Source organism: Falco punctatus (genome assembly GCF_963210335.1).
Source record: "Falco punctatus genome assembly, chromosome: 2".
Classification (NCBI taxonomy): domain Eukaryota; kingdom Metazoa; phylum Chordata; class Aves; order Falconiformes; family Falconidae; genus Falco; species Falco punctatus.
The window spans coordinates 102,922,796-102,949,857 of NC_137581.1; the positions used below are offsets into that span (position 1 = coordinate 102,922,796).

General features: G+C 41.2%; 3 protein-coding genes across 11 annotated transcripts in view; 1 reads left to right on the top strand and 2 right to left on the bottom strand.

The window, feature by feature from the left end:
* GABPA (GA binding protein transcription factor subunit alpha) overlaps positions 1–10,013 on the bottom strand; it is a 28,827-nt gene extending 18,814 nt beyond the window's left edge. Inside the window, exons 1-4 of one of the 3 annotated variants that reach the window (XM_080374451.1) lie at positions 9,874–10,013; positions 5,759–5,859; positions 4,005–4,149; positions 3,042–3,126 (exon numbers count right to left, since the gene is read on the bottom strand). In XM_080374451.1, coding sequence (XP_080230577.1) covers positions 3,042–3,126; positions 4,005–4,149; positions 5,759–5,835 — 307 coding nt within the window. In that variant the 5' untranslated portion in view covers positions 5,836–5,859; positions 9,874–10,013. Of the gene's footprint in view, positions 1–3,041; positions 3,127–4,004; positions 4,150–5,758; positions 5,860–8,327; positions 9,361–9,592; positions 9,752–9,873 lie in introns of those variants that run through there. The other 2 variants (XM_080374449.1, XM_080374450.1) reach the window with 2 other exon arrangements.
* Positions 9,773–14,017, top strand: ATP5PF (ATP synthase peripheral stalk subunit F6). 4 transcript variants are annotated; one of them, XM_080374475.1, is made up of 4 exons: positions 9,773–9,905; positions 10,613–10,801; positions 12,028–12,152; positions 13,889–14,017. In XM_080374475.1, exons 2-4 carry the CDS (start codon positions 10,632–10,634, stop codon positions 13,915–13,917), a joined length of 324 nt encoding a protein of 107 aa, XP_080230601.1. In that variant the 5' UTR covers positions 9,773–9,905; positions 10,613–10,631; the 3' UTR covers positions 13,918–14,017. The 4 variants fall into 4 exon arrangements, with proteins under 4 accessions (XP_080230601.1, XP_080230599.1, XP_080230598.1 ...); XM_080374473.1 differs by lacking the exon at positions 9,773–9,905 and adding an exon at positions 9,978–10,118; XM_080374472.1 differs by lacking the exon at positions 9,773–9,905 and adding an exon at positions 10,052–10,191.
* Positions 14,018–14,443: 426 nt separating this feature from the next.
* The window catches only part of JAM2 (junctional adhesion molecule 2), a 48,893-nt gene continuing 36,274 nt past the window's right edge, over positions 14,444–27,062 (bottom strand). Inside the window, exons 3-10 of one of the 4 annotated variants that reach the window (XM_080374455.1) lie at positions 24,723–24,836; positions 23,350–23,502; positions 21,331–21,536; positions 19,766–19,868; positions 18,050–18,157; positions 17,259–17,274; positions 16,304–16,337; positions 14,444–15,157 (exon numbers count right to left, since the gene is read on the bottom strand). In XM_080374455.1, coding sequence (XP_080230581.1) covers positions 15,125–15,157; positions 16,304–16,337; positions 17,259–17,274; positions 18,050–18,157; positions 19,766–19,868; positions 21,331–21,536; positions 23,350–23,502; positions 24,723–24,836 — 767 coding nt within the window. In that variant the 3' untranslated portion in view covers positions 14,444–15,124. Of the gene's footprint in view, positions 15,158–16,303; positions 17,963–18,049; positions 18,158–19,765; positions 19,869–21,330; positions 21,537–23,349; positions 23,503–24,722; positions 24,837–27,062 lie in introns of all 4 variants that reach the window. The other 3 variants (XR_013925868.1, XR_013925869.1, XM_080374454.1) reach the window with 3 other exon arrangements.

Here is a 27,062-nt window from a genome sequence, read left to right on the forward strand (position 1 = left end):
GCCAACAACCACAACTCCAAACACGACCATCCAGCCAATTCCTTATCCAGTGAATGATCCACCCATCAAATCCATCTCTCTCCAGTTTAGAGACAAAGATGCTGTGTGAGACATCATCAAATACTTTGCATGAGTCCAGGTAGATGACATCAGTCTCTCTTTCCTCATCCACCAACATGGTAACCCCGTCATAGAAGGCCACCAAATTTGTCAGGCATGATTTTCCCTTAGTGAAGCCATGTTGGCTGTCACCAATCACCTCCTTATTTCCATGTGCCTTAGCATAGTTTCCAGGAGGATCTGCTCCATGATCTCACCAGGCACAGACGTGAGACTGACTGGCCTGTAGTTTCTCAGATCTTCCTTATTTCCTTTTTCAAAAATGGGGGTTACATTCCCCCTTTCCCAGTCCATGGGAACTTCACTGGACTGCCAGGACTTCTCAAATATGAGGGACATTGGCTTAGCCATATCTTCTGCCAGTTCCCTCAGGACCTGCGGACGCATCTCATCAGGTCCCATGGACTTGTGCACCTTCAGGTTCCTTAGGTGGTCTCAAATCCAATCAACTCCTGTAACAGGTAGTTCTTTCTCCCAGTCCCTGCTTTTGACTTCTGCAACTTGAGCAGTGTGACTGGAGCATTTGCTGGTGAAGACAGAGGCAAAAAAAGTCATTGAGTACTTCAGCTTTCTCCACGTCCCAGGTAACCAGGTGTCCTCTTTCCTTCCAGAGAGGGCCCCTCTTCCCTTCAGGGCTCTGTCCCATAGTACTCTGCCAAGCAGATCCCCAACGAGGCCGAAGTCTGCTCTCCTGAAGTCCAAGGTAGGGAGCTTGCTGTGCACCATCTTCACTGCCCTACGGATCTTGAACTCCACCATTTCATCATCACTGCAGCCAAGGCTACCCTTGAGCTTCACCCTCGCCACCAGTCCCTCCTTGTTGCTGAGAACCAGGTCCAGCATGGCACCTTTCCTTGTTGGCTCCTCTATCACTTGAAAACAAGTTATCGTCAACACATTCCAGGAACCTCCTGGCTTGCTTATGTCCTGCTGTGTTGTTCCTCCAACAGACATCAGGGTGGCTGAAGTGCCCCACAAGAAACCAGGGCTTGTGAATGTGAGGCTGCTCCTATGTATATGTATATATATTTTATACACACACATATATATATATATATAGAGAGAGAGGGCCTCACCTGCTTAGTCTTCCTGGCTGAGTGGCCTGTAGCAGACCCCTGCTATCAATGTCACCTGTCCCTGCCCTCCCACTAATCCTGATGCTTAAGCTCCTGGTCAGTTCTTCATCCACCCCCAGAGGGAGCTCCACGCACTCCAGCTGGTTGTTGACACAGATAAATAAGAGCGGCAAGTCCACCACAAGGATCAGCATCACCAATTACGGCTAGCTGAATGCTATATATTATACAAGTCAGGGAAAGATAAAAGTCAGTAAACTGAGAATGTTTCAATACTTCACATATACAAGAAAAATATGTGGATGGCATAAGCAGCTTCTTTCCCCCCCCAGCTCAAAGGGACACTGCAGTCAGAGTAACAAGTGCATTTTCCTGTTAGTGATCTAAATAACTTCTTTTTTTTATACCATGCTGTTTGTTTTCTGATGTTCTGCTCTGCCATATTTTACTTGCCTTCAAAAGACAGATTTCTTATGGGTTGCTTAAGTGTCAAGTATCTTGGCCTGAAAAACACCACTGAGGATTGTTCCAAAGTTATGCAAAAGTACTTAATACGCAGGTGTTTCTTTTAAGGGGGGAGAGAGAGAGAACAGGGAAAAAAAACCCAGACCCTGAAAGTCCTTATGCTGTATGGTCATGCGCCTCAGTTTTACATTGAAGAAGAAAAAAACCCTCCCAAACCACACAGGAAGAAAGTGGAAGATAATCGAGGTATTTATCACCTGCATCCTTCTGAAAATTGAAGTCTGAGCACTGCATACTACAAGTTACTGGGCATGAATTAAAAGCAGTTATTCCTGATTTCTGAAGGACATTTCTGCTGTTTTTAAAACCAAAAAGGTAGTTCAACCCTCGTTACATATGGGAAACTGAGCATTCAACCTAGCACTAGTCAACTGACACAGGGCATTAAATGCAAATCATCAGTCTTACTTAATACTGCTTAATACAAAACAGAAAGGCTTTCTTCTGTCTAATCTAAATCAAAGGCACAAAAGCATATTCCCCAAATTTTGCTAATCTGCTTTGCTAAAGTTACCCTACTCCAATACAAACTTGTCACTCTTTGTTTGAAAATATGGCAACAAACACTTGTAGCTGTTCACAGAGTAAACGTTTTCTTCAGTAGAGCAGTGGCAATCCTTCCACTTGAGGCATTTGGCAGGAGCAAAGAAGAACAGAACAAAAAGCAAAACAATGAAGCTAATTCCTGAGGATTTGACAAGGGGAAATCCTGTCATACCTGATAATACAAATAAAAACTACGCATCAACAAATCCCTACCCACCTGGTTAACGGCCGTGTCACAACAGTTTACTCTGACTTCTCATCCAAAGAAAACAGACAATAGATAGTGATCCCAGACTTTCATACTAATTTTCAGTTAGCTACATATGCTTTCATAATCTAATTGCTCATGAAGTACACAAGCTCACTCACCTCACAAAGATGAAATTGTCACCTATCTAGACAAAAATCTTTTGCCTGCTTAGATACTCGGTCTGGTATGAGTAACTACTCACCCTTAATGAAAGCCTCATACTGTAACTGTCACTACTTGACTCAGGTTTGTTTGTGTTTTGGTTTTGTTGGTTGGTTGGTTGTTTTTTCACTTAGAAAGTTAGTATAAAAACTCCCACATTTCAAATTGCACCAGTTCTCAAGGTTTATTTTAACTACTACTACTTATAATCACAGTACACACTGAAAGAGACATTCTGAAGCTATGTGACCATTCAGTGATTTTTCTCAATTTCACAGCTAGGAATAGTAGGGGATTGGGTTTACTCACAAGCACTCCCACAATATTAATTTGTCTGTACAACAGACAAACATAATGCTTACCTTGCCTAGATATTACTTGCACACTGAGTTGCACCGTCCCATCTGTTTTTACTCCTTGATCAAAAAGGCTTCGATCTGGGTCCAGCTTAATGACAGCAAAAAAAAAATTAAAAATAGGTATTAGTCTCATCATTATAAGAAACTTATTCTCCTTTGAACTTTAGAAAAATTTAGTGTCTGCAGCAAATTTTCTGAAGCATGCAAATATTTTTAGTACTATGCAGACATAGTACATGACAGAAGGAATTTGATCAGAATTTGAAACTTGCCAATCTGTTCTAAGGTAGTTTCACTTACAGGGACATTTTTTAACCTAAAAAAAGCACTGCAGTCCCTGGAAATACCTTCACTTTGTGAAAAGTATCTACAGTTCCTTTTCTCAGTTTTTAACACCTTCATAAAAATTGTCTTTAAAGTAGTATTCTCCCTGTTGTTTCTGAAGAAGCCACCGATACCTGATTGTAACTGCAGATAAAACATGCAGCTGACACAATGAGAAACAGTTACACTGTCTAACATGTGATGACACCTGTAAACATATGGGTTAGATTTCTTCAGTAACGTTTTGCTGTCTGTGCACCTGGATAGTACAAAAACCTTCTCATTGCATTCAGATTCAAAACAAGATTAGATTCACAGAAATTCAGGCAGCAACAAATTATGTGAGCTACCTCGAAAGAAGACAGTATTATCATTGCCCTCATTCTTTCACTTGCAAGGTGGTAATTTTTTGTCTCTCTTACTCTCACCCCAGGAACCCCAAAAGTATTTTGGTTTTATTCACACTGAATTAGTACGTACATATTAAATGGTGCAATAACGAACCTGACACAAAATTAAACTCTTAATTTTAATTAATATACCAAATGAAGCATGAATTCCATGAACAATGGAAGAAAGGGACAAAGTATGCAAAATGCTTCTCCATTAAGAGGTTAAATCTTTCAGAGCCTTTCTATTTACCTGGATATCTTGCAGGCAAATTTCATGTGCATCCAAGGAACACTGCAGTCTGGGTTCCAGCAACTTCTTAAGATTTCCAATTGGTTCATTGATGTCAATAGCTTGACTCACAAATTCTGCTGTGGTGTAGGTTTGCTCAACGATGCTTAAACACCAAATCAATACAACAAACCATTACCCACATGTTAATACAGTAGATATAGCAAAGCTTAAAAAAAAGTTAGAACTAAACTACATAAAAAGTAACACTGACTCCAAAATCTTAACACCGTGCAGAAAAACTCCTTGCTTGAGTAGAGAGTGAATTACTAAATCTGGTCACATTGATTTTACAGTTCTGGAACTCTTCTTTTACCCTGTCCCCATGAAAAAGCTAGGTTAAATACCAGGATTATTTTCAGATCACCACTTTCAAGAGATTAAGTCACGATTAGTATATTATGCACTATTAACTTGCATGTCGAATAAACAAATTTTATTTGCCTTGCCTAGACTGTTTTTAACTTGAGTATCTTTTAAATACAAACACAGAAACTTAACAGATAGGGAAAAAAGAAAAGGAAAATGTCCACTCTCATACAGAGATGTCTTTTCACCAGTAAGCACTAGGAAAAGCTTAATGCATAGAAAAGACAACCAGAAAGAACTACAGCTACATGGAGCCTTGAAGGAAACAAAATCACGTTATGTTTGTCCGGCACTGAAATGATGACAGCGTTGGTGCAGGCATTCAGAATCATCAATGTTATGGGACTCATGTGTCAACAATGACCTTAGACAGTCGGTCTCTCTACATTTACCCGGAAGGAAATCAGAAAGTATACAAACATAGTGAGTTTGTAAGTAGTAAAAATATACAAGGAGCTCAGAATAAGAAGAAACAATAAGTGGTTTTGTACCAGTTCTTCAGTTCTCCAAAACAGGTTACTGAAGAGCAGGTCATCTACCAGCATCAGCTATTTCTATCCAACACAAACTGCCTCTCTGTGCTTTCAAAAACAGTTGTAAAAATTAGGAGGGAAGCATTAGGAAGAAAAAACCTAACAGGCTGAGGTAATTAAGTCAATGGATATCAGAATGGATTCGGTATCTACAGTTTCAATGGCCCCAACAAATATATATAATCAGTAGATATAGAACATCATTTCTGCTGTTAGAAACAAGTGACTCTGTAACAGTAAAGCAACAGACTGGAGAAACTGAAAGGTTAATCTCATTTACAAAAGGATACATTGAATCTGAAAGGTTTGCAGAATGTACATGTAGACATATTCCTACAGAAATGGAAGTAGAGGAAGAGAACTGCTAAGAACATAGCAAGAGATAAACAAAACAGTTTGGGATTTAAACCAATTAAGATTGAAGAACGTGAGAGCACTATACTGGTTTCCTACAGCAGCTACAGTGGTTTTCTTGACCAGGAGCTATTTAATTAGGTAAGAAAAACTGAAGAGAGCAAAAGTAAACCCAAGAACTTTGTTTCCACAGGTTTTTCAGCTTTGTTGCTGGATACCATCAACTGCAGTATCACAGAGATCATACTGAGCCAATTACTTCTGCCAGTTTTAAGTTATTTCTTTTGCCTACCTAGAAAACACTTATTTCATAATCATAGCCATCTCTGAAGCACTACACAATACCCAATAATAAACAAGCAAACTTAGTGTATATGCAGCCACAAATCTGAAACCAATTAAACAAATGAACATATCAATTGCAGCGTAATGACCCCGAAGAGCAAAGACACTACATACCTTTCTTCAGTGCATTCCTGTTTCTCAGTTCCATCAATTTCTATTTCTATCAGCTCCTCTGCCTCTCTCTTAGTCATGGCTAAAATGTCCTAAGAATAGAGCTATAAACAGAAAAGAATTTTTTTCCGTAAGTCACAGACCAACAAAACTAGATCATGGCTTCTGTTCTATCAAACATTTTCTAAACCAAATACCAGGATTGCTTTTTAAAGACAAGGATTCACCTGAAAAATAAAGCCAAAAGCTAATACAGGTTTCACAAAACAGGTGAGGATACCTGTTCCTCAAACAAGTGTTCTAGGGGCAAATCCAGGACTATAAATGGACATTAGCACAGAGCCCAAAGCCTGATTTTCTTGCAGGTATCCATATTCATTTAATGTTTTTGTTATGGGCCTGCTACAGTTTTTAATGGCTGGTAGCAAAGAACTTTTGACAAACGCATATTTTGCCATCTAGATTCAGCTACGTACCACCTTCCCAGCAAGACTGAAAGATGCTGCTTACAAATTTAAGTATTACATAAAACACTGCAACAGGAAGCTAGACAGAAGATCCATGATTTCCTCACAGGTAACTAAACTCAACAATAAACTATTTATTGATTGTTCCATCTTTCCATCCATCCCTCTCATGGGCAATCACTTGATGATATATACATAACAAATGCATCCTGTTAAGTCCCAAACTAACGCAGTATATTAGTAATTAAAAGGAAAGCTATTCCATGGTGATACTCTCATTGGCACTGCAGATTTTCACGCCCTGCGGAACACTGGAGTCTGTTGGAACATGAATGTGAAAAAAGGAATTACAGCATTTGGTCTGTAAAGATACAGTTTGTTAATACTATCATGTTTCACTAACCATCCTATGCACCATAACTATGAAATACATACAAAAAAGAGCTTAGTCAAATTATATTAATAGTTTATAATACATAACATCACTGACTCATAGGAAAAGAAGTAGGAAGTAGGAGTACAAAGGAAAAAAAATCATAGCAGAAAAAGTAAAACATACTACTATTTAAATTTTCACAATAGTAGAGATTAGCAAGGTTTCCATCCTGGAATCATTCTTTCCAGGGAACACTCTATACAAACCCAACTGTGAGTAAAAGGGAACTTTTATTAAACTTTAAAATCTCCCAAAAGGAATAGTAACCAACTATGTTGTAGAATTGTTACAGAAAAGGTTTAAAGAAATCCAAACTACTCATCATCTCCTTCAAAACCTATTATTTAAAATTAGTTTTGAAGAAATCAAGTGCTGCATGTGATGACAATCTGTAAGGAGCTACACCAGGGCTAGACAGGAAGTAAATAGCACTTCATGAATACCTTGCCACTAGAAACTAAATCAGAATCTGTTCTGCTCACAGATCTGGCTCTGTGAAAATCCCCTAAGTGCCAGGGTAGGGTCCACTGAACCTGGGAGTCCAACTTCCACATCACTTAAACTTGTATATCATCTTCATAATAAATGGGGAAGAAACACCACTTCCAAAGAATGCAGACAAGCTTAATTAAGTATCTTGAAGAACTGACACCTGCATGGTTACAGGTGATCTGGTTGACTGTTAAAAAGATATTTTTTTTAAATTACTGTTTGAGCAAAGTCCCTTACTAAAAACTCCTAAAGAAGCTAACTGGTATAATAAAAAAAGGGGGAGAAATTCTCTCCTGTATTAGCAGTCAGGTTAAAAACTCAAAATAACAAGAGTAAAGTTACCATTTTCTTTGTGATGAAGGGAGTTTACCAATACGGTCACAAGAGAGGTTAGGCTAGGATTCCTGTTCCTTGACGCATTTGTAAGTTATTTATGGAGAAAACTGTGCACACCTACAGAAAGAACTCACCATCTTGAATGATTTCTGACAAAATACTCAATACGCAAAGTGATGCACAGCGAGTAAATACTGTAACAGCATAGCAACTGTAGAGAATTAGGTAAGGCATTTTGAAGTCCCTATGGATTGCACTCCAAATTGGCAGCTGGGCTAGTAACTGTTCACTCACTCTCCAAAGGTGGTTTGCAGCTGCATTTCGCAGGCTCTATCTACTACATTTCTGGTTACTTGGGGGAGGCAGGAAAGGGAGGCACAGACACAGACAGAAAGTACAGAAAAGATGATTCCAGTGAACCCAGATGTGAGAAAGGGAGATGACAGGTGGAAAGAGAAAGAATAACATCACAAGAACATGTAAAGTCTTTAACAGTTCAGAGAAACCAGGGAAAGTTACTCAGTCTTTCCTATGCTAGAATAGAAAGAGTCCTGATGATATAAACATTCCACATGAAGTCTAGCAAAATTTGTAGCTGCAGAATGATATGGAGATTGAAAGCATACATAGGTTCAGGTGGGACTAAAACCCTGAATGCTACTGAGAAACAAGAGAACTCAAACAGCCTGGCTTACTAGAAGGGTCAACATGGTAGCAGTACTACAACAGCAGCACTTGTTTGGAAGAACACATAAGACTCTGCTTGATTTGTGGAAGGTACACCCTACTAATTTCTGCTTGATTTTATTTTTCCTTCAACCTAAAAAGCCCTAAGACTTACCTGTTACCCAAGAAGGCATCTGACCATAACACCTGACACAGGCTTCCACGAATGTGAGAGAAGAAGGTGCCTGTCAACAAAGCCTTTTTTTCCTCCCTGTACAACAGCTCAGTGCTATTCCAATACCTTACAGTCTGGCTTTTCCAATCAGGGGAGAAGCCCCATTATCCTGTTAAGATCTATCTTTTCTCTTCCCTGGAACACAAGGAATTAAGCAAGTAAGCCCATCTTCATATGGGCACAAACTCTAACAGCAGAATCGGCATTCCTTAGCCTATCTAATTGTGAAGCAGGGACAGCTACAAGAGCCCATATGCATGAGCAGATGATACTGAAGCCCAATCACTGGAGATACCTGTGCTCCCAAAAAGCTCCGCTGTTCGTGGAGCATTTGGTACTACCCATCCCAATTATTATTTGAATTGTAGATAACATCACAAACTAGGTAACAGAAGAGACAAACTTATCTTTTACAGATCAGATTTTATAAGTTATCAGCCACTTCAGACTGAAGGAAAAAACAACGGACCACTAAACATGGTGGAATCATGCCAGATTTCAAGCGTTTTCCCTCAAGTCAGAAAATAAACCCGAACTGGGAGAAGTGGCTGTGCAGCACGTACCTGGCCGAACACCAGGAAGCAGACTACGCACAGCACAATATAGCCTCTTACGCTTTAACCCCAAACAAGTTTTTACAAGTAGAGATAAAGTTTTTACACCCCGGAGAGAACTCACAGACCCCGGCCCGGGCTGCCTGCCTGGCCCCGCGCCGCGGCGGCCGGGCTGCACCTCCCTCCCGCCTCCGGCGCGCCGGGGCCGCCACGCTGCCCTGAGGGGCCCCGCTCCGCGGCCCACCGCCGGCGCCGGCCACCGGCTCCATTCCCGCCCGCGGGGCGGCCTGCGGCCTGGCCCGGAGCAGCCGCGGCCCCTGAGGACGGGGCGACCCTGCCCGCCGGGCCGCCGCCACGGGCCCTCCCGCGGGCAGGCGGCACCGCAGCCGGGCCGGCGGCTGGCGGTAGACTCGGGCCAGCGGCTGGCGGTAGACTCGGGCCAGCGGCTGGCGGTAGACTCGGGCCGGGCGAGGCCGCTCCTCCCCGCAGGCCCCGGTTCTCTCCCCCGGCTCCCCGCCCGCTTCCCCCCCTCCTCCTCCCGCGGCGCCTCGTCGTTGTTTGAACCCGAAACGGAAATGAGACCCGCGGCGCCGGGGAGAAACGGAAACAAAACACGGGCCGGGCACCCGGGCCGGGCCGCGCCGCGCTCACCCGCCGCTGCCGTCTCGCCGCCCGGCCCCGAACGGAGCGGCCGCACGACGCCTCCCGCCAGCCGCGGCCCTCGCAGCCCCAGCGGGTCCCGCCGCCGCCGCCCTGAGGAGGCCGTCGCGCGCTTGGGATTGGGCAGCGCGGGCCCGGGCGGGGAGGGCGCGCCGACACCGCCACCCCCCGCGCAGGGCGGGAACTACAGCTCCCGGCGGCCCCCGCGCGCCGCCAATCCGCGGGCGGGGCGGGGCCGGCGGCACCTGCCGCTCCCGGGCGCTTCTCCTCACCCGGAAGCGCATTGCCTACTTCCGGCGTAGCGGTGGGTGGCGGGCCCTCTCCGCGCTCCCCTCTCCCCTACAGCGCCTCCCTAGTCGGCGGCTGAGTGGGGCCGCGCGGTGGGGCGGGCGCCGCTGTCCCGGGGACTCGGTGTGCGCGGCCGCGGGGCTCAGCGCTGCGGCGGCGCGGGGCCGCGCGGGCGGGGTGGCTTCCCGGCGTGCATTGCGCAGGGCGGCGGAGCGGTGACTCTCCCAAGGTGACTGGAGCTGGGCCGGGGCGGCCCCGCCGTGCGCCGTGCCCTGTGCCCTTCCTTTCCTCCCGCCGCGCCGGTGGGTGCCGGGGGGCGGCTCCGCCTCTGTCAGTTTGCGTTCGGGGTACGCGGGCCCTGGGGCTAACGCCGCCGCCCGGCCCCGTCGCCTGCGGGGGGTTCCTGGGGCGGGTGGGATGGAGTCGGAGCGGTGGGGCCGGCGGCCGGTGCCGCTGCTCGCTTTGGCTGGGTTAAATTTGTTGCCTCTTCTTTAAACAAGATAAGACCTGAGATGCCCTGTGTGTCCGGGCGGCGAGGTGGAACGTGTAGCAGCGCGCTCGGTGGCTGCTTGAGTTTTCGTCTCGGGTTGTGTGCTGGTTTAAATATTCTTTGCAGTTTAAAGCTCAGCTCTGAACTGATTTATTTTTTTTTTTTACTTATTTATGCATTTACGTTGTGGAAAGAGCTAACTAATTCTGTGTTTCTTTTCAATTTTTTTTAAGCTAAAACCTTAGCGTCATCATGATTCTGCATCAGATTCTTCGGCTTTCTTCAATTTTTCGCTCTGCTGTTTCCCCTCACTTGCGCAGGAACATAGGGCTTTCTGCTGTTGTCTTTAATAAGACAAAAGAGCTTGATCCAGTTCAAAAGCTCTTCTTGGACAAGATCAGAGAGTACAACACAAAGAGCAAGTAAGTAAAGAAAGTTATTTTAAGGCTGATGGCAAAAGGAGGGAAAATACTGATTTTGACAAATGCTGAAATATGCTAACTTTGTAGGTTGCTCTCTAAATACTTAAGGTATGCTTTCCTGCAAAACTTATTGATAGTGTCACAAGTGAGAAGGCTTGTTGTTGCATACCTGACAGAAAATGTCCATTTTTTTCCCCTTAAAAAAAAAAAGTAGAGCTCATGTAATTCTTCTTGAGGAGTTAAGGTATTCAATTTTAAGGTTTTTTTGCACACTGTGTGAACATACTAGTACGTTAATGTTTACCCATCTGTGTGCTCTGTGAGTAGGGGGTCAGGGAAAGCCCTTTTTTTTTATCTGAGGAAAATGGCTGTTCTTCAGACTTGTTTCCAGAAGCTGAATGGAAATAGCCTCCAAAAGCAATTGACAATTAATGGAACTGTGAAGCTGATTCACTAAACATCTTATGTTAATAAGCAGTTCATTCAAATGGAATCTTAGATTCCTGTAAAGTTTGAATTAACTACTTAACAGGAAACTAAAAACCATAGTAATTCTGTGATATTTATTCTTGGGAAGGCAATAAGCTGCTACTTAGCTCTACTGGAGGAAGATGTGTGTTTCCATACCTACAAACTAGCCTGTGTAGAGAGGCATATTTTTGGTGGCCTTACCAGTTATAAATGGTATCCGTCCTAGTACAACTGAGCATTGGTAATCTAAACAGTTACAATTTTAATTATTTTATATTTGTATCCCAAGGAATTCCTGTCTGAATCTATATGAATGCGGGGTTCTCTGTCTCTTGGGTTTTTTGCTTGTTTAGTATTCAAAACACGTTCTCTTAAGAGCAGTTAAGCTTTACTAACCCAAGATCATTAACAGAAGTACAAATAGCAATTTTGCTAGGAAATCACACCCAAAACATGTGAAACTAAGAGCCCTGAAAGCCTGGGTACTCACTGTAGTTTTATGTCTCAAGAGGCTAACTTTGTAGCTTGGATTTTCATCACTGATAGTAGAAAACTTGTACATTACCTTACTTATGTGTAAGGTAAGTTAGGCCCTAAGGTGTGTCATATCTTGACTTTTGGAAATATTTTAAATGGCTTGCTTTAGTTGGTTGTCAAAAAGGTTTTCAGTTCATAAATAGCCATGAAAGCGTAGTGAAACTTTCACATGAAACTACAGAACCAAGCTGTTAATCAGAACTTTTAATGGTTTTTAGGCAGGCTGGAGGGCCTGTTGATGCAGGCCCTGAATTTCAGAAAGACATGGATGAATCCCTTGCTAGACTTCAACGGTCATATGGTGGAGGGGATCTAACCAAGTTTCCAGAATTTAAATTTGAGGGTGAGTTAACATCTTACTGAATTTCTGATGGTAAAGACATGTTCACTGACCAATTTTCCTAATTAATTCCCATTTAGTTTTTATTTGGACCATTAATTTAATGTAAGATGCCCTCAGTGAATCTCCTTACTTTTGCACAGTTCACATCTGATTCCATCTGACTCCTATTTTCTTGGGGTTTTTTTGATCATTTGGCTTTCCAGTAGAGATGTGCTGATGCTTAACAAAACTTGCAGTCAGATCAGGCTATTTTCATTACACTTCACACACCCTAAAGAAATAGTCCAAACAGAAATAGAAATAGGCCAGAGCCTATTGTTACACTTTTCTCTTCCTCCCAAAGAGGTTAGCAGACTATAATTTGAAAACCGGTAGTTTATGTCATCCAAACTGCAATTTGTAAATTTTGTAAGCTCACCTGGAAAGTCAGCAATTTAAGAAAATGAACATAGATCTTAACTTTGTTTCGTAAGATTACTCTTGACTAAATTTTATTAAACCTTTTTCTTCAGTTATTTGGCTATGAGTTCTGTTTAACTGCTCTGAGTTTGTGTTAGCATGTTTTTACATTACCCAGATTGATTATGACAAGAATGCTTGTGATGACTTCTTTATCAAGAATGCAAAGAAGCTGCACAGGCTCTCTCTGCCTTAGGACATAACAGTGACTTAATCTTTTTTACGGACAGCCTCATTTCTGTAGTTCTTTGTGTCTTTTGCTTGCTTATGTAAGTACAGCTCAAAGCTTGTACTGCTCACAAGCAGTTTTAGCTGTAGTCAGGTTTTGTGGAGGGTAAGTTGTCTTTCTCATAAGCTGTAAGCAGCTGGTAGCTGGGATTCAGCAGTCTTTGGAAGGTGTGAGTGTATTTAGTGTACGTGGCAAGGTTTTGCCAGCAGGGACTGCAGGGGTGGGTGGCCTCTATCAGGAGAGGCTGGGGGTGGCCATACGTCAGAGCCTGTTCCATCTGGCTCCAAAATGGACCCCCTGCAGGACACAGCTGAGCCAGTCAATGATGCTGGTGGCGCCTCTGTTGCAGCATATTTTAAAAAGGTCAAAAATGCTGTCTCTGTTCTCAGCCCTCCAGTGGAGGGAGTGAGGGAAAGAATGAGAGCCCTTGTGCAAGGCTTGGTGGGCATCTGGCAGCCAGCCAAAGTCAAGCCACCATATTCAGTGACTTAGAATTTCCAGTTAGTCTGAGCAGAATTAATTACAATTTAGACTAGGCACACACCTAAAAATGTCCTGGGTTTTCAGTTGGATTAAGGGAGAATTTGGTGTCAGATTGTTACTGGTGCAAATAAAACAGAGTATCTGTAAAGTAGGATCGGGGGGGGGGGGGGGGGGGGGGGAGGAGCTTGGTTACTTGTTCTTATCAGAGCTGTGTTGGAAATACTAGTATCGTGTCCGGTAACATTCTAGTTGACTTCAGTTTCTTTGCCTTCCCACCTACCCTAAGTGTTGGTTAAAACTGTTTTGGCGGAACGTTACTGAGGTTCATATCTGTCTTAAACCTCCTCTAAGGTGGAAAGGTCTTGCCTCTAGTGTAGTTTATTCTTCAGCGCTTCTCGCATCTAATTATACTCTGATGCAGAGTAAGTGGTTTGTAATGTACAAGAGCTTGCTCTAGCTTGCCAACTTAATGTTTGGTTTTCTTTAAATAACAGATGAATTGTGGTGTTCAAGGCTGGAGTAAAAAGAGACTAATTTTCTTTTCCCTCTCCTTTTCCCCCTTCAGAGCCTAAATTTGAGGAAACTCCAAACTGATCTCTGCAGGCTGTACACCAAACAGCAGTGTACATCAATGGAGTTGCTGAACCAGCAGCCAGTTGTAACTTAATAAATGCAGTGTTTCGGTTTGATTTCAGAGGCGTGAATAAGTTCTTGACTGTATTGTGAGCATAGTTAGCTATGATCGTCAATTCTTTGAGTGACTGAGGCACCTGAGTAGTTTCTCAGCGTTAACTGTGAAACTCCTGTGCCAAGCTACATTTTAGTGCTGAGAAGTTATAACACAAACAATGATACACCAAGAAGGAACTACTTGTTTTTCTGAGTTTGTCACATCCAGAAAACTTCTGCAAGGAAAAAAAAAACCAACCATGAACCCTACATGTGTAGCAGCACCCTACAGTAGTGATGGACCTGCACAGCCAAAAGCATAGGCACAAATATAGTAATTTCACACTGCATTAATGAACACACAAGTAACGAAATGTTACTCTTACAGAAGCAACTGAAACCTGTTAATGAGATTTAAATTTCAGTAACTGAACTACTGACACAAATACTTCAGGTTCTGAGAACTATTTATTTGTGACATTTCCAACAGTTAGGGTCCAGATATTACAGCTCGAGTTGTACTGGCATGGGTTTTCTTCAGAATGAAATTGCATATGCAGTCTGCAGAGAGATAACTTCCTTGTGGAAGGTAAGCTGTAGACATTTTAAGTTAGACAGTAAAACACTCCTTGAGCCTCTATTACAGGAAGCTTACTGAGTTTAAGTCTGCATTTACAGGTGGCTGTGGCAATTCTAATACAATATCAAGGTACTAATATGTCAGAATTGCAGGAGAACTTGAGCCCTTGGCAAAGGCGGAGACTTAAGTAGTAGGAGTGGTAGCAAGGTCACCTGTGAAAGTTACATGAGTATAATACATTGTTCCAAGCTGTAAGAGTGAATCCTGTATTGCTACATGTCTACATGAACAAAATAAGAAGTCTTCATGCAAACTGATTTGTGTATTCAATGTAGTTCTATCTTTAAGTTAAGTTTTTTGGGGGGTTGTGGTGGTTTTAAAAAAAAAAAAGCAATCACAGACAGGTTGACTACCTCTAAACATTGGCAGGTTCTATTTGTAGCATGTATGACAATGCAGCAACAGTATTTACAGAGTAGAGGTCAAAAGATCCCTTTGATACTTTTGTATAACAAGTAGTTATTTGATGTCCCTCACAGAGGCTGAAATCTTCTAAATAACAAAGGACTTGGTATGCTTGAAATCCTAAATGAAGCAAACAAGGTTACATAAGTAATTGTTCGAAGTTTAACCAGATTAACATTTAATGTACATTTCAGAAGAAACTAAGGCATTGAGATTAAAATGAAGCATGCCCGAAGCACTGAGAGTTAGTGTTTACTCTCTTCTGGAAAGGTAAGTCTACAGAATGCACTGCTACATGGAATATAAGTAATAACCTACTAAAAAAAAGCAAGCATCAAGCAAACAGCTGTGTGAGCATCTGATTTGTAAGTGCCTTAATATTGATAAACAGGTACCACAGCTCTTGAAATTTGTTCCTTCCCACTCAGCAGCCAGATAGCTGGCCTCAGTAAGTTTCTTACATACATAATAGGTGAAGGAATAAGCTTATGCCATTTACGATGTTCTGTTTCAATTAAAGAAATGAGTGGTGTTCAGTGAGTTTTTAAGGCTACTAATGTAGTCTTAAACTAAAATGAAGTTGCTCCTCATTGAAGTTTTAGTTGGAGCTCCCATTTTCTTTGCACCAATCTGAAAAGCCAAAGAAGTTACGTGTGGTTAAAGCCCTTGAGCCCTCTCAGTGAGGAAGGGGGGGGTGGGTAGTAAAGTTCAGCTTCCCTATTTAGTCAAGCTTTTTGACCCACATTAGAGGAGTTAAGGCCTGTTCTTTGTCTTACTGCTGCCTTGGACTATGTCTGAGTTAGTTTCCTTGGTTAACTTGTAAAAGCAAGGCAGAGTGGAAGTCTTCACAAGAAATGGCATCGTTAAGTGGACAGTATAGAGATGATATTGCCTAATAGTCTTAAGGGTGTTACCTCTTTATGTGATAGAACAAAAATAATCAGGAAGAGGGGAGAGAAAAAGAATGAAAGAAGCTAATAGAACAGGGAAAATTAGGAAGAAGTAGGTAAAAGACAACCAGGTAAAAATCTGGTTGGCATTGTAAGCAAAAATATGTCGAAGTATGGAGCAAAGTTGTATGGCACTTGAGACTGTGCAATAGGAAGCTATACATGTAAACAGAGAAAAGGTATCTCCAGGTGCTGGTGGCATGTATGGTTTGGCAGGTGTGGGTGTCTGTATGTGTGCAAAAACTTCATGGAGATCTAAGGAATTCTGAAGACATTTAAAAGTTTTTAAACACACTACTGAATGCAAAATACTTACCTTTTCACTCGTAGATTGATAGTTGGTCTTCTTTCTGTTAACAGAGCAGGAAAGGAGCATAGGTTAAGCAGTGACTTTATCAGCACTAGTTTTCACCCTTTGAGAACCTTGTTTATGACTACATTTTTCCAGACTTCCAGCAATCCTTAGGGTTTTTTCCCCTCTTAGTAAAGATTAAAAAAAAACAAATCAAATGCTTTTATAGATAGCCATCGTTATCTCATGAACCACTGTCAAATTACCTTCCCTAGCTTGTCTTTTCAAGTATCCCAGTTATGCTTTTTGTCTAGTTCATGGCCAGTATAAATCACACAGTATTTTAAGGAAACACTTAAATGTCTTTTTAGTACATTACTTTTTTTTTTTAACCTGCTATAACCTAGAAGTGGTAAGATAAACTTTTAAAATAAAATAAAATTGGAGGCCAGCCTCCAATGAAGCACATATTAGCCTTGTGTGGGAGCACTAAAATAGCTTGAGCAATTCTGACTTGCTACCAAGAAGTGTAAGTGCATGAAATAAATCCATACCAAAGGAGTAGACCAGACACCCTCAGAAAGTTTCCACCAGTCATTTTTACAAAACATTTCCTGAAATAATCTGTGGGCATGGATATAAAGACAGCTCAATTTGGTTCTGATCATCTTTTGTTTAGTTTGAAGAGGAGATAAATGCATGCCTGTAGCTGAGTTAGGGGTGTAAACCAGAACTGTAAAAAGATACATCTCTGCACGTTTATCACAGTAATAATGCTCAATCCATTTTCTGACCAGCACACTCATGCTAATAAGGGAACTAGCTGGGCTGTAGATCAGGTTTATTTCAGTGTTCAAAAAAACCACTGTACAAGAATCATGTGATAAAGGCCTTTAAACAATCATCACAGTTCCTCGATCATCAAAAACATAAATGAAGTGTGCAGTGATTTGTGTACTACTTGCATGAAGATACTTACTGGGAAGAGCTTTCCTCTGAAAAAGAAAGAGAAAAAATTAGTACAAGAACAATTTCCTTAGCTGATTTAAAATTATTTGAAATAGTTATTCACAACTTCTTCAGCTCTTCAGTTTCTAGAAGGAGTTTCTGAACCAAATGTCTTTTTGGTGTAGTAAGCTTAAACAGAAAAGGATTGGGTTGCTTTCAAAGGTAAATTAACTTCCAAGTGAACGTGAACTCCAAGAGCAGCTACGTTAGCCAGTTCCTTTCGGGCAGCGGGACTTCTCAGACCCCGACATCTAGCATCTCTCCTTGCCGTGCTGAACTCCACAGGCGTTAATGTAAACCCTGTGGAGGGTTGCGCGGTGTCCGGCTTTTTGCAGCAATCCTTAACAGCACTTCCACCACGCCCCAGTAGAGGGAGCCAGTTAATTTAGTCTCCCCTTCATCAGCGCTAAGCCGCTCAGATCTTTAGACTAAAAGAAAACTCGCACGGCTTTCTTTGCCGCTCCCTTTCAAAACTATAGCAGAGAGGCTCCAAGGAACCAAGGTTCGGCTCGTTGCTTTCCCTAGATCGCTGTTGGGCAGCCTTATGCAACTGTACAAACATCTCCATGTCATTTGTGAAGTATCTTTTGCAGTAGAAGCTGGCAGAATAAAAATGTCTCTACAAAAAAGTTGCTATTCTAATGCTCTTTAGCTTTAGTACCATGGAGTTAGAGCCTTCATGAAAAGGAGAACATGTTACAGTCAGCAGAAGTACAGTCAGTTTTTTGACACAAGGAAGAGAAGTGACTTTATTTCACTTACTTGTAAAGTAGCCCTTTTTTTGGGCATAAAATACTCCAAGGCCACACAATGCCATTACCAGAGCCACAAATACTACCGCAGCGATGATACCGCTTACATTAAGGTCATCTGTAATGATAAAACATAAGTCCAATGTTGAAAGCTGTAAAAATTTCCATTGCCTGGATTTTTTACCTAATTACTCAAGGCACCTTTTGTATCTATATGTCTTTGGCCCAAGCTGCATAAGTTAATTAGTAACACTTAGATGTAGATAAGCGTTCGAAACCCACTACTGTATCACAGCCACATTAGGAGTGCTTGATACACTGCAACTGCTTAGTTGGTTAGTTAGGAAGGAATAAGGGGTCAAGGGATAAATACTCCTCATTATACCTATCCCCAAGAGGTATTATTCAAGTAATATGTCTCTAAGGGAAAATACCTTGAAATCTTTAAAAGTCTTAAAACAAGTGTTTTCATATTGTTGGTTTGCCTAAAATAACTGAAACAGCTGGCGGCAATGTCTGGTCCCAGTCCTGAAGAACTCTTCAGGTGAGTTATTTAAAATTCAATGCTTTTTCATTTTTAAACAGCATGGCTTTTAAAATTCAATACAACAAAGGCCAACAAATATTTTAGCCCAGACATCTAAAGTTAAACTCTACACTGGGCTACCGAAACATTTAGCAATTTTTATTGCGAAGATGATGACCTATGCCCTTTTCCTGATATAATCACCAAGAGCTTCAGACAATCATCCATTTTAGGAAAAACACACATCAACAAGCAGAAACATTCTCATAGGTTTCTGTTATATGTCCAATTGCTCATTTAGATCCTGTCTTTAAGCATACATTAATAAATGGTTAGGAATTTTACCCCCAAACCTATCCAGCTATGTTTGCTATTTCTCAACAGAGGGATTCTATCTCGGTAGCTTGTGGAACACTTGCTCATAATCAACCAGGAATGCATTAAAAGCCATGATACAGCGATTTTCAGCCATGTTCTAAGAAAACACCAGACAATTGCTTTATGGAGTACTTGGCCACAAACTTCTGTGCAGTATTTGTTAGGATTTGCTATCATCTGCTTTCCTATCACACCTGCAAGAACGAGTTTTATATTTTTCAAAAGCATTCATACATTTGGGTTATTATAGACTTTGTCCCTTCAGGCTTTGCTAAATTCTTTATTAGCTAACCAACGCTATACTGCATGTATGCTGTGCAAGTAGAAAAAAACCAGGCAGCAGGATGTTTGTTTTTTTTTAAATACACTGACTTCAGTGTTCCTCTGCCAAGTATAAATGAGTCCTTCCATTAAATTATGGATCTGTTACATTAAGAACCCACACGAATGCGTCTCAAAAGGAAGGCTTTTCTGGCACATTATCCCGTACATCTTCCACAAAAGGTGTGACTTTCATATGGATACTGCTGTTCTGTGAAGTTCAGTGTTTAGCAGCCTGAAGGCTGGCTACTGCAAGAATTTTAAGGTACTGAACTAGCTGCTTTTTTGTGAAAAGCAGTGAGATATGTTTGTGCTGTAGGAAAGGAATGCTTTAAATAGCCACAGCAACTACATATAAGGAACTCATTATTCTTCCCAAAAAATACCATAATCAAACAAAAAGATGTAATTCAGTCTGGTCTTAACTTCTCGGTTGCATCATGCAATAAAATAATTCCTATTGCAAGACTGTTTTCCACCCATATTTCCTCTGACACATACCAACTTGCATTCGCTTCACTGAGCATTTCTGAGATAATCCAATTCCATTGGAGGCTTCACAGAAATACTCTCCAGTGTCATTCTTTGTAACTGTGTTAAATAGCTGTTAAGAAAGAGTCCAAAACCATTATCAGAGTGGAACAGAACTCAGAATTTCCTGTGGGATAGAAATTTTGAAATGTCAACAGGGATTTTTTGTTAGACTCAAGGTTTTTTTTGTTTAAAAAAAAAAAAATCAAAGAAAGCGACAAATTCTGGTCCAATTTGACTTCATAATTCACCTCCCTAGTCACACTCCCTGGTCCTTAACTTCAGCTTCTGGTCTAAAAGGGTCTTTTAGATGGACATTTTAACTAGATGGAGTGTATCTACAAGGAGATTCTTTTTCAGTGGATCAGTACTTTCCAATAAAATGCATTTTCTTACACATGCTCTAATTCTAGAATGCCTGAAATCAGAATATTTTGTTAATTTTACAAAAAAAAAAAACCAAAACCCAAACAATTAAAAAAAAATATCGTTACTACAAAAAATATTTCCCACAGAAAATTTCTGGGTTTCCCTCTGCACCCAGAAATGGTACTTTCTCTCATCTTCCAATGGAGAAATGCTGAACTGCAGTATTTATCAAATACTATTACTGTAAAAATGAAAATAAGGAAGCAAGAGATGGACAGAGACTGACCTCATGAATTCCAGTGTTTCCAAATTTTTTTAATTATTATACTTATTAACTTTTTTCCCTTTAATATATCCCATACTTTAAAACTAAATTTTTCAGAAGTGATTAGTAATTTCGAGTAATCCACCTAATTTCCATGTGCACTGAAAGATCCGCAGCACCTCAGAATGCTTAGTCACATTTCAGTTTCCACATTTGATCATGCACAAGAGTAGGGTGTTCCTAGAACAACTCTACTTCTGAAAAATCTCAGCTGACAATGCATTGTAAGTAGTATGTATCCTTTTTTTTTAGAAGGATCAGCTAATGGGGGAGGAATGAAAAAGAGACAGCCAGTTCTGAGGGGGAAAAAAACCCCAGAAAACAAACTACAACTAAACCAAAAAACCCACAAAACTCACTCACAGCCCTGACCCATTCCCACTGACTTCACAAGTACTGGACTGGAATGTGTAAATGTCACTGGATTGTACAGATTCTGGGCTTCCCTTAGTGCTGGATTCCCACTGAAATGTGTGAAGTTGCTATTTCAGTTTTAAGGTGCTGTCAAATATAACTTCTGTTGACATATTGAGGGAGCATTCTCACCTGGCACAAGTTAGCCAACTGGCAAGGTGAAATTTGTCATGTATTGTCTAGATTCTGCTCGTGTATCATTACTGCAGGCTTGCAACTCACCCAGTTTTCCTGTATCACTCAATGTCTCTAGCTCTGAGGCAGAAACCACCTTCTATGTTTGTTAGCACGTTTTTCAGCATGACATTGATCTCTGACAAAGACCTCGTGCATTTCTGGATTAAGATCCCTGTGCATCATTGTACTAAACAGTAAAATTTGGTCTTCATGATAAGCTCGTTACGACAGAGTTGGTTATTACACTTACCAGAGTGCCAGACTTCTTATTCATGGTGTAGGTTATGTTTGCTGCTCTAGCACTGCCTGTTCCTGTCTTTTCCAGTAAGGCAACACCATTCTTGTACCACTGGTACTCAGACGGAGGAGACCCCTCAGTCTCCTTACAGCTCAGTTGCACTACTGTTCCTGTCATTGCAGAGCTGGGTACCTCACACACCGGCGTAGTCGGAGCAACTGGACAATGAAATTGCACTTGTTACACAGTCTTATCAGTATTGTCTATATGGCAACAGTTTGACAGTCACTGGTGAGGAGGTGAGCACTTGTGTACATGCTCAGGAACTACCACGACTTAAATGAGGTGCTGGAGAAGGGGTTGAAGGCAGAGTCCTGCTACTGGGGAGCACAGTAAAATTTGTGAGTTGCTAAAAATGGAAGAAAGAGGATTGCTCCCAGCCTCCCTCATCACATGCTGTGTCATCCTGTCCCCAAGCTATACACTTCACTCAAGTCCAAAAGAGTTTTTTTTTCACTTTGTTTCTTGTATGGGGCCTCTTGCTCACTCACAGACAGAAGAGACAAAATTCAGGAAATCTGTAGTCCAGCAATTCCTCCCTTCTCTGCCCCATTATTTAAAAACAGAATTAACGAGAAGGAAAAATGTTTTCTTTGTATTAAAAGAAGTCAACTGGTTTTTTAAATATGATTGTCAGAATGAATTACAAAGACTTGCCATCGTCATAGCCATTGTATAAATCTCAGGTTGAGGACCAAAACCAATTGGCTATTAAATTTCAGTTTAAAGTAAAAACAAACATTCCCACACATGGATGCAGGAGAACTGATCGTTTCTTCTACCATGAACATGTCTTTTCTGATTTTTATTATGTGAAAAGGAACTTTTTTTTTTTTTTTCTGGCTAACTTGAAGCTAGGGAGAAGAAACTAAGGGTGAAGAGGCATGCACAGAACATTAAAAGCACAACTGATACCATAGAAAGTATTCATAGTTTTTTCCTGGCTGCTTTTAAAATAAAAGGCAAAAATAAAGAAACCCAAGTGAAATACTAACTAATTCACATTAACTTTCAAAAAGGTTTGTGAGCAACTCTCTCTCTCTCTCTCTCTCTCTCTCCCCCCCTCCCTCCCCCACTTTGGCCTCTAAGATTTCAACTTTAAATTAAGAAGCTACATTTAAAAGAGGAAAGTTGAGAGAGTGGAAGGAAGAAGGAATAATTGGGGTTACCTCATTGTTGAAGCTAATCAGAAGTTCATTAATTTATCACCCTTTATGAAGAACTTTGAAACTTTATTTATAATTTTAAAAGATTAATTATTTTTGTATAGAAGAATACAATATAGAAACTACAGAACCAAATATTTTCTTTTCTCCCTATACGGAGAAAAGAAGAAAACTACCAACCTCTACCACTCATCCACTGGGAAAAATACCAGGAACAATGTGCTCAGTAATCACTTTCCCCAACTGGGAAAGAAAACGAACAAAAATCCACAAAGAACAACCACAAGCCAACACCATCTCTCCTGTAAACAAAGTCCACAGATTGCTAGCTCACTGGCTGGCATTGCGCAGACACTGCAGCAGTTTCTCCTTCCAAAAAGAGAAGACAGTAGCATATTGGAATGAACTCCTGCTTAGGAATATTTGATAAGTGTTGACAGATGCTGACTTCCCAGTGCCAAACACCACAATCAGCTTACCCAGATTCTCAGCCACTGAGTGACTTCAGTTTTAGTAGAAATGAAGTTTCACCATCACATAAATCAGCATACTTGCTAAGTTTTGAGAACTGAAACCCACATTTGTAACAGCAAAACCCTAGTTACGTATCTTTCTAATGTGAGTGTGCATTTTTCAAAGATGTTTTCTGAAGTATGTTGTAGAACGTTCACATGCACATGTGTTTATAAACCCAGTCCAAAGAAGACCCAAAAACCCAGGAGCCACACACCATAAGGACAACCCCTTCAGCACCCCCTGCCATCATTCAATTTCTTTACAGAAGTCCAAGTAATAAAGTTTGTACCCAATACTGTGAGAGTAATAGTAGCTTCTCCCAGGTGTTGTCCCTCTTCACTCTTTACACTGATTTCACAACGGTAGGTCCCAGAATCTTTTCTAGTCACATTTCTAATACGGATTCCTGTATTCAGCATCTCTGCTCGGCCTCGAAGATCACCTTTAAGGGAGAACAGACAGAGAGGTTTCTGCTCTTTGTTTACAGCAAATGTCTACATCTCATTGGCTTGTTCTGGAATTGTGTGTAATTTATGAACTATTGCTCATTTGTTCAGTGCTAGTTATCTATCACCAAGAAACAATATGTAAGCCCCCTCCCAAGACAGTAAGAACCTTCCACAACTATTCCATTTGGTCAAAAAAACCCCAAACACCCTCAGTTCCAAGAACCTACATCTGTCATACATTTTCTAGTTGGAAGATGGAATGCTTTTCTTCTCCAGATATTTCAAGAAAACACATATAGCAGTAGTCAGGTGACAAAAACCCCAACATTTTCCATTAGAGTCATTAGTAATCACTTAGTTACCTTACAGAAAGAATTGTGAGTGAGACCACAGAAAAGTATTTGATATTTTAACTTGGCAAGAAAAACTTCATGGATTTAGCAAAGATATTGCCATCAGACTTCTTACAATGAATTTTTTTCCATTCTCCAGCTTATTACAAAATTGAAGTTACATGCACACACAGAGCCATGAGTTCCAGTGCTTCTCTAAATTAAATATATGCAGACAAAACCAAGTTCATCAACAAGATCAGGACATCCTGCAAGCTCTAAAAATTAACAAAATCACCGTGATTTTACTTTGTTTCTCAGCCTTTGTTTATTGTGTACAAGGTACCAGAGACCCATATTTGCTTCAACACATGGAGCTGAGGTAAGTCCTTTACAGAACATATAAACAGAAATTCCACTTCTGAAAAGAGTACAAATAATTTAAAATATACAGCTGAGTTTATATTTTATGTATATAAAAATTGCTGCATTATTCATATCTAAGCCTCCAGCTCTACAGGAGGCTTCAGAAACCTCTTTGTAAGACAGGAGGAGTGCAGAGCTTGCAGTAGTTTTGGGGAGTTAATGTCTGAATGTAATTCCATTTTTTAAAAAGGTCATGGAATGTGCAGTGCCATTTTTCCTAGTTTTGAGTTTTATTATATTTAATTTAATTAACAAGGTAACTAATCATTGATGATTTTATTAATATTTTTTCCCCTAGGGAAGAATTCTTTTCCTCGAAAGGACAGGTATTCAGTATGGAGGGTCAAGACCATTCTCTTTCAATCATTTTCCTGATGTTATTCCCCAAGAAAAAGTCAATATCTATGTGAGGGAATGATGTGTTACACCATCAGTCTAAGTTTGTAGTACTGTACCTGTAAATTCACCATTGTAGTAGACAAATGAGACTCCTTGAGACTGGATTTTCTTCCATTCTATTCTTAAGCTCATCCCTTTTGAAAATTTGTGCTTGCAACTAAGAATAGCCTCTAGATTGGGGAGAGAAAAAAAAAAAAAAAAGAAAAAAAAGGGGAAAATTAAAGATTTTAGCATTGTGTTTAGTACACGTTCAGGCTCCATAAAATTAATATCTCTCTTCAAAAGAACTTGAGCAGCCAGCAAGGGCCAGATCTACTTCTCAGAGCGATCCCATCAGACCTTCTCCAGATTTACACAAACACAAAGGGGAAACAGAAGCTAGTAATTTTCTCATACTTCAGTGGCCTTTGGATCAAAATTCAGATGTTGGGGACTAGATATTTCCATGTTGGATGGGCACAGATTCTGTACTACTACCCTCATTGTAGGTTTAAACATTTTTGTCAGTGAGCAGACCACCATTAAAAAAGGACTCTGACCCCATTATCAACAATATTTTGTGAGTTACCATCCTGAATTCAGTATCAGCAGTTTAACTGTTTAAATGTATAACAATGCAGGTGGAAAACAAACCAGTAAGTTGGTTAAATATTCTCCTAACCTATGTATTTAGTTACTGTTCCACATTGGTTATTGTAAGGGTGTGAAAGTGCTTCATTAAAGTTTCCCAATCAAAGACCTTTTTGATGCAAACATGGTAACAAGCAAAAAGAACAGCAACAAACAAGAACACAGAGAAATAAAGATGACAGACAAGGACTAACAGAGATAATGACGAAGATTATCAGTCTCCAGACAAACTGATGGGACTGTGGTGTAGGTAACCAGAGCGAGTGTGGGTCTCTGCATCAGTGGTTGGAGGGGCCACAGACATTGGGAGTGTGTGTTGGTGGGTCTCAAAGCACACGTGCCTGGAGTGCTAGCTATCGGGGCAGAGAGGAGCGGCTTGGGTAAATTCAGGGCCCACAGCTGGGGTCACACTGGGGTGTAGGCACCCCTGCACTTGTGGTTCTGGCTTTTGGATATGGGAGTGTGCAGTGCGTGCGCACTGTTTGTATCTTCCCTAAACCTGGTGTGCCTGGAGGTGTGTTTGTAATTCACTGGCAGACCTCAAGCTGGGCGAGCTAGTAAGTAGGGCAGGTGCAGCAGATGGGCAGAGGGGCTGTGCTGGTACTCAGGGGATCCATGAACGTGCAGGTGCTTGTTAATCTAGAAAGTGTTTTGTGAGGGCTTTCACCACCAGCCAGAGAGGAGGAAGAAGGGTCAGCTGTCTGTACTTCAACTGTTGTTGAAGGCAGTGACTTGTCTGTGGCAGTCTGTATAGCTGTCAGTGCCAGCGTCACGAGTGTGTGTATGTGCAGGTGTGCACACACACATACATCCCTGGGACACACACGCAGTCTTGTTCCTGGTTGAATCTGCAAATGGGAAAGCAGCAGCTGTGTCCGTTGGCCTGGGACAAAGACCCTTACAACTCCAGAAGCATTGTCCTGGGTCAAAGACCCCTACATCTCCAGAAGCATTGGGCTGGGCTCCAGTGGCTGGGTAGGACAAACACCCAGGCTCCCAGAGCTGCTGGCAACAGAGACTGCTCATAACAACCCTTGGCAATCACCTCTTATTTTTCTTGAGTTCTCAAGAAAAGAAGGTTCATACAATTGTTCACCTTTCTGTCTGTCCACTCTAGTTTCCCTGACTAGGGCATCATCAACCAAATTTCACAAAGGCTGAGATTTCAAGAGTTGCAAATGATTGCTAAAGTTGCCATAACTGGGTAGGAAACAAAGCAAAATTAGTGCTCCTAGTGGGGAACAAGCCATACTGGGAGCTTAACTGTTCTTTTTCACTCCCTCACAGCAGGGCATCAGCAGATGCTATCAGTAATATATTGCTTGAATCATAGTAATTGTGGTCTATGGTCAAGCCTATAGTTATTATGGGGCAACTAAAGAGGGCAAGAAGACACGACAAACCATATAGGTGAGTTGCTGGGACAAACTCAGTGTTTCAGTAGTTCCATTCTCTGTTGAAAAGCATACTGAAAAAAAACCCAAATAGCCCAGCCCCCACCCACCCCGCCCCGTAAATAACTCTTAAGTCAAGATATTAATAAGAATTGTTGGGAGACAACATCAGAGGAAAGAATCCAACCACACATCTGACTGGCTCCAAATCTATTAATAAAGCAGAAATTTAGTATTTCCCAGAAACTTCTGTAAAAGAAACAAATACAATATTGATCTTGCCACCTTTAGGCTGCTTGTCTTCCAACATAGGCCAAGTATCAAGGATCAAAAGCCTTTATAGTTTTGGCAGTACCTATCTAGCTTTCAGGA

Coding starts and splice junctions, on each gene's coding strand:
- ATP5PF (XM_080374475.1), top strand. CDS start 10,632: ATGATTCTGCATCAGATTCTTCGGCTTTCTTCAATTTTTCGCTCTGCT. Junction 10,802..12,027: donor GAGTACAACACAAAGAGCAA/GTAAGTAAAGAA, acceptor AATGGTTTTTAG/GCAGGCTGGAGGGCCTGTTG. Junction 12,153..13,888: donor TCCAGAATTTAAATTTGAGG/GTGAGTTAACAT, acceptor TTCCCCCTTCAG/AGCCTAAATTTGAGGAAACT.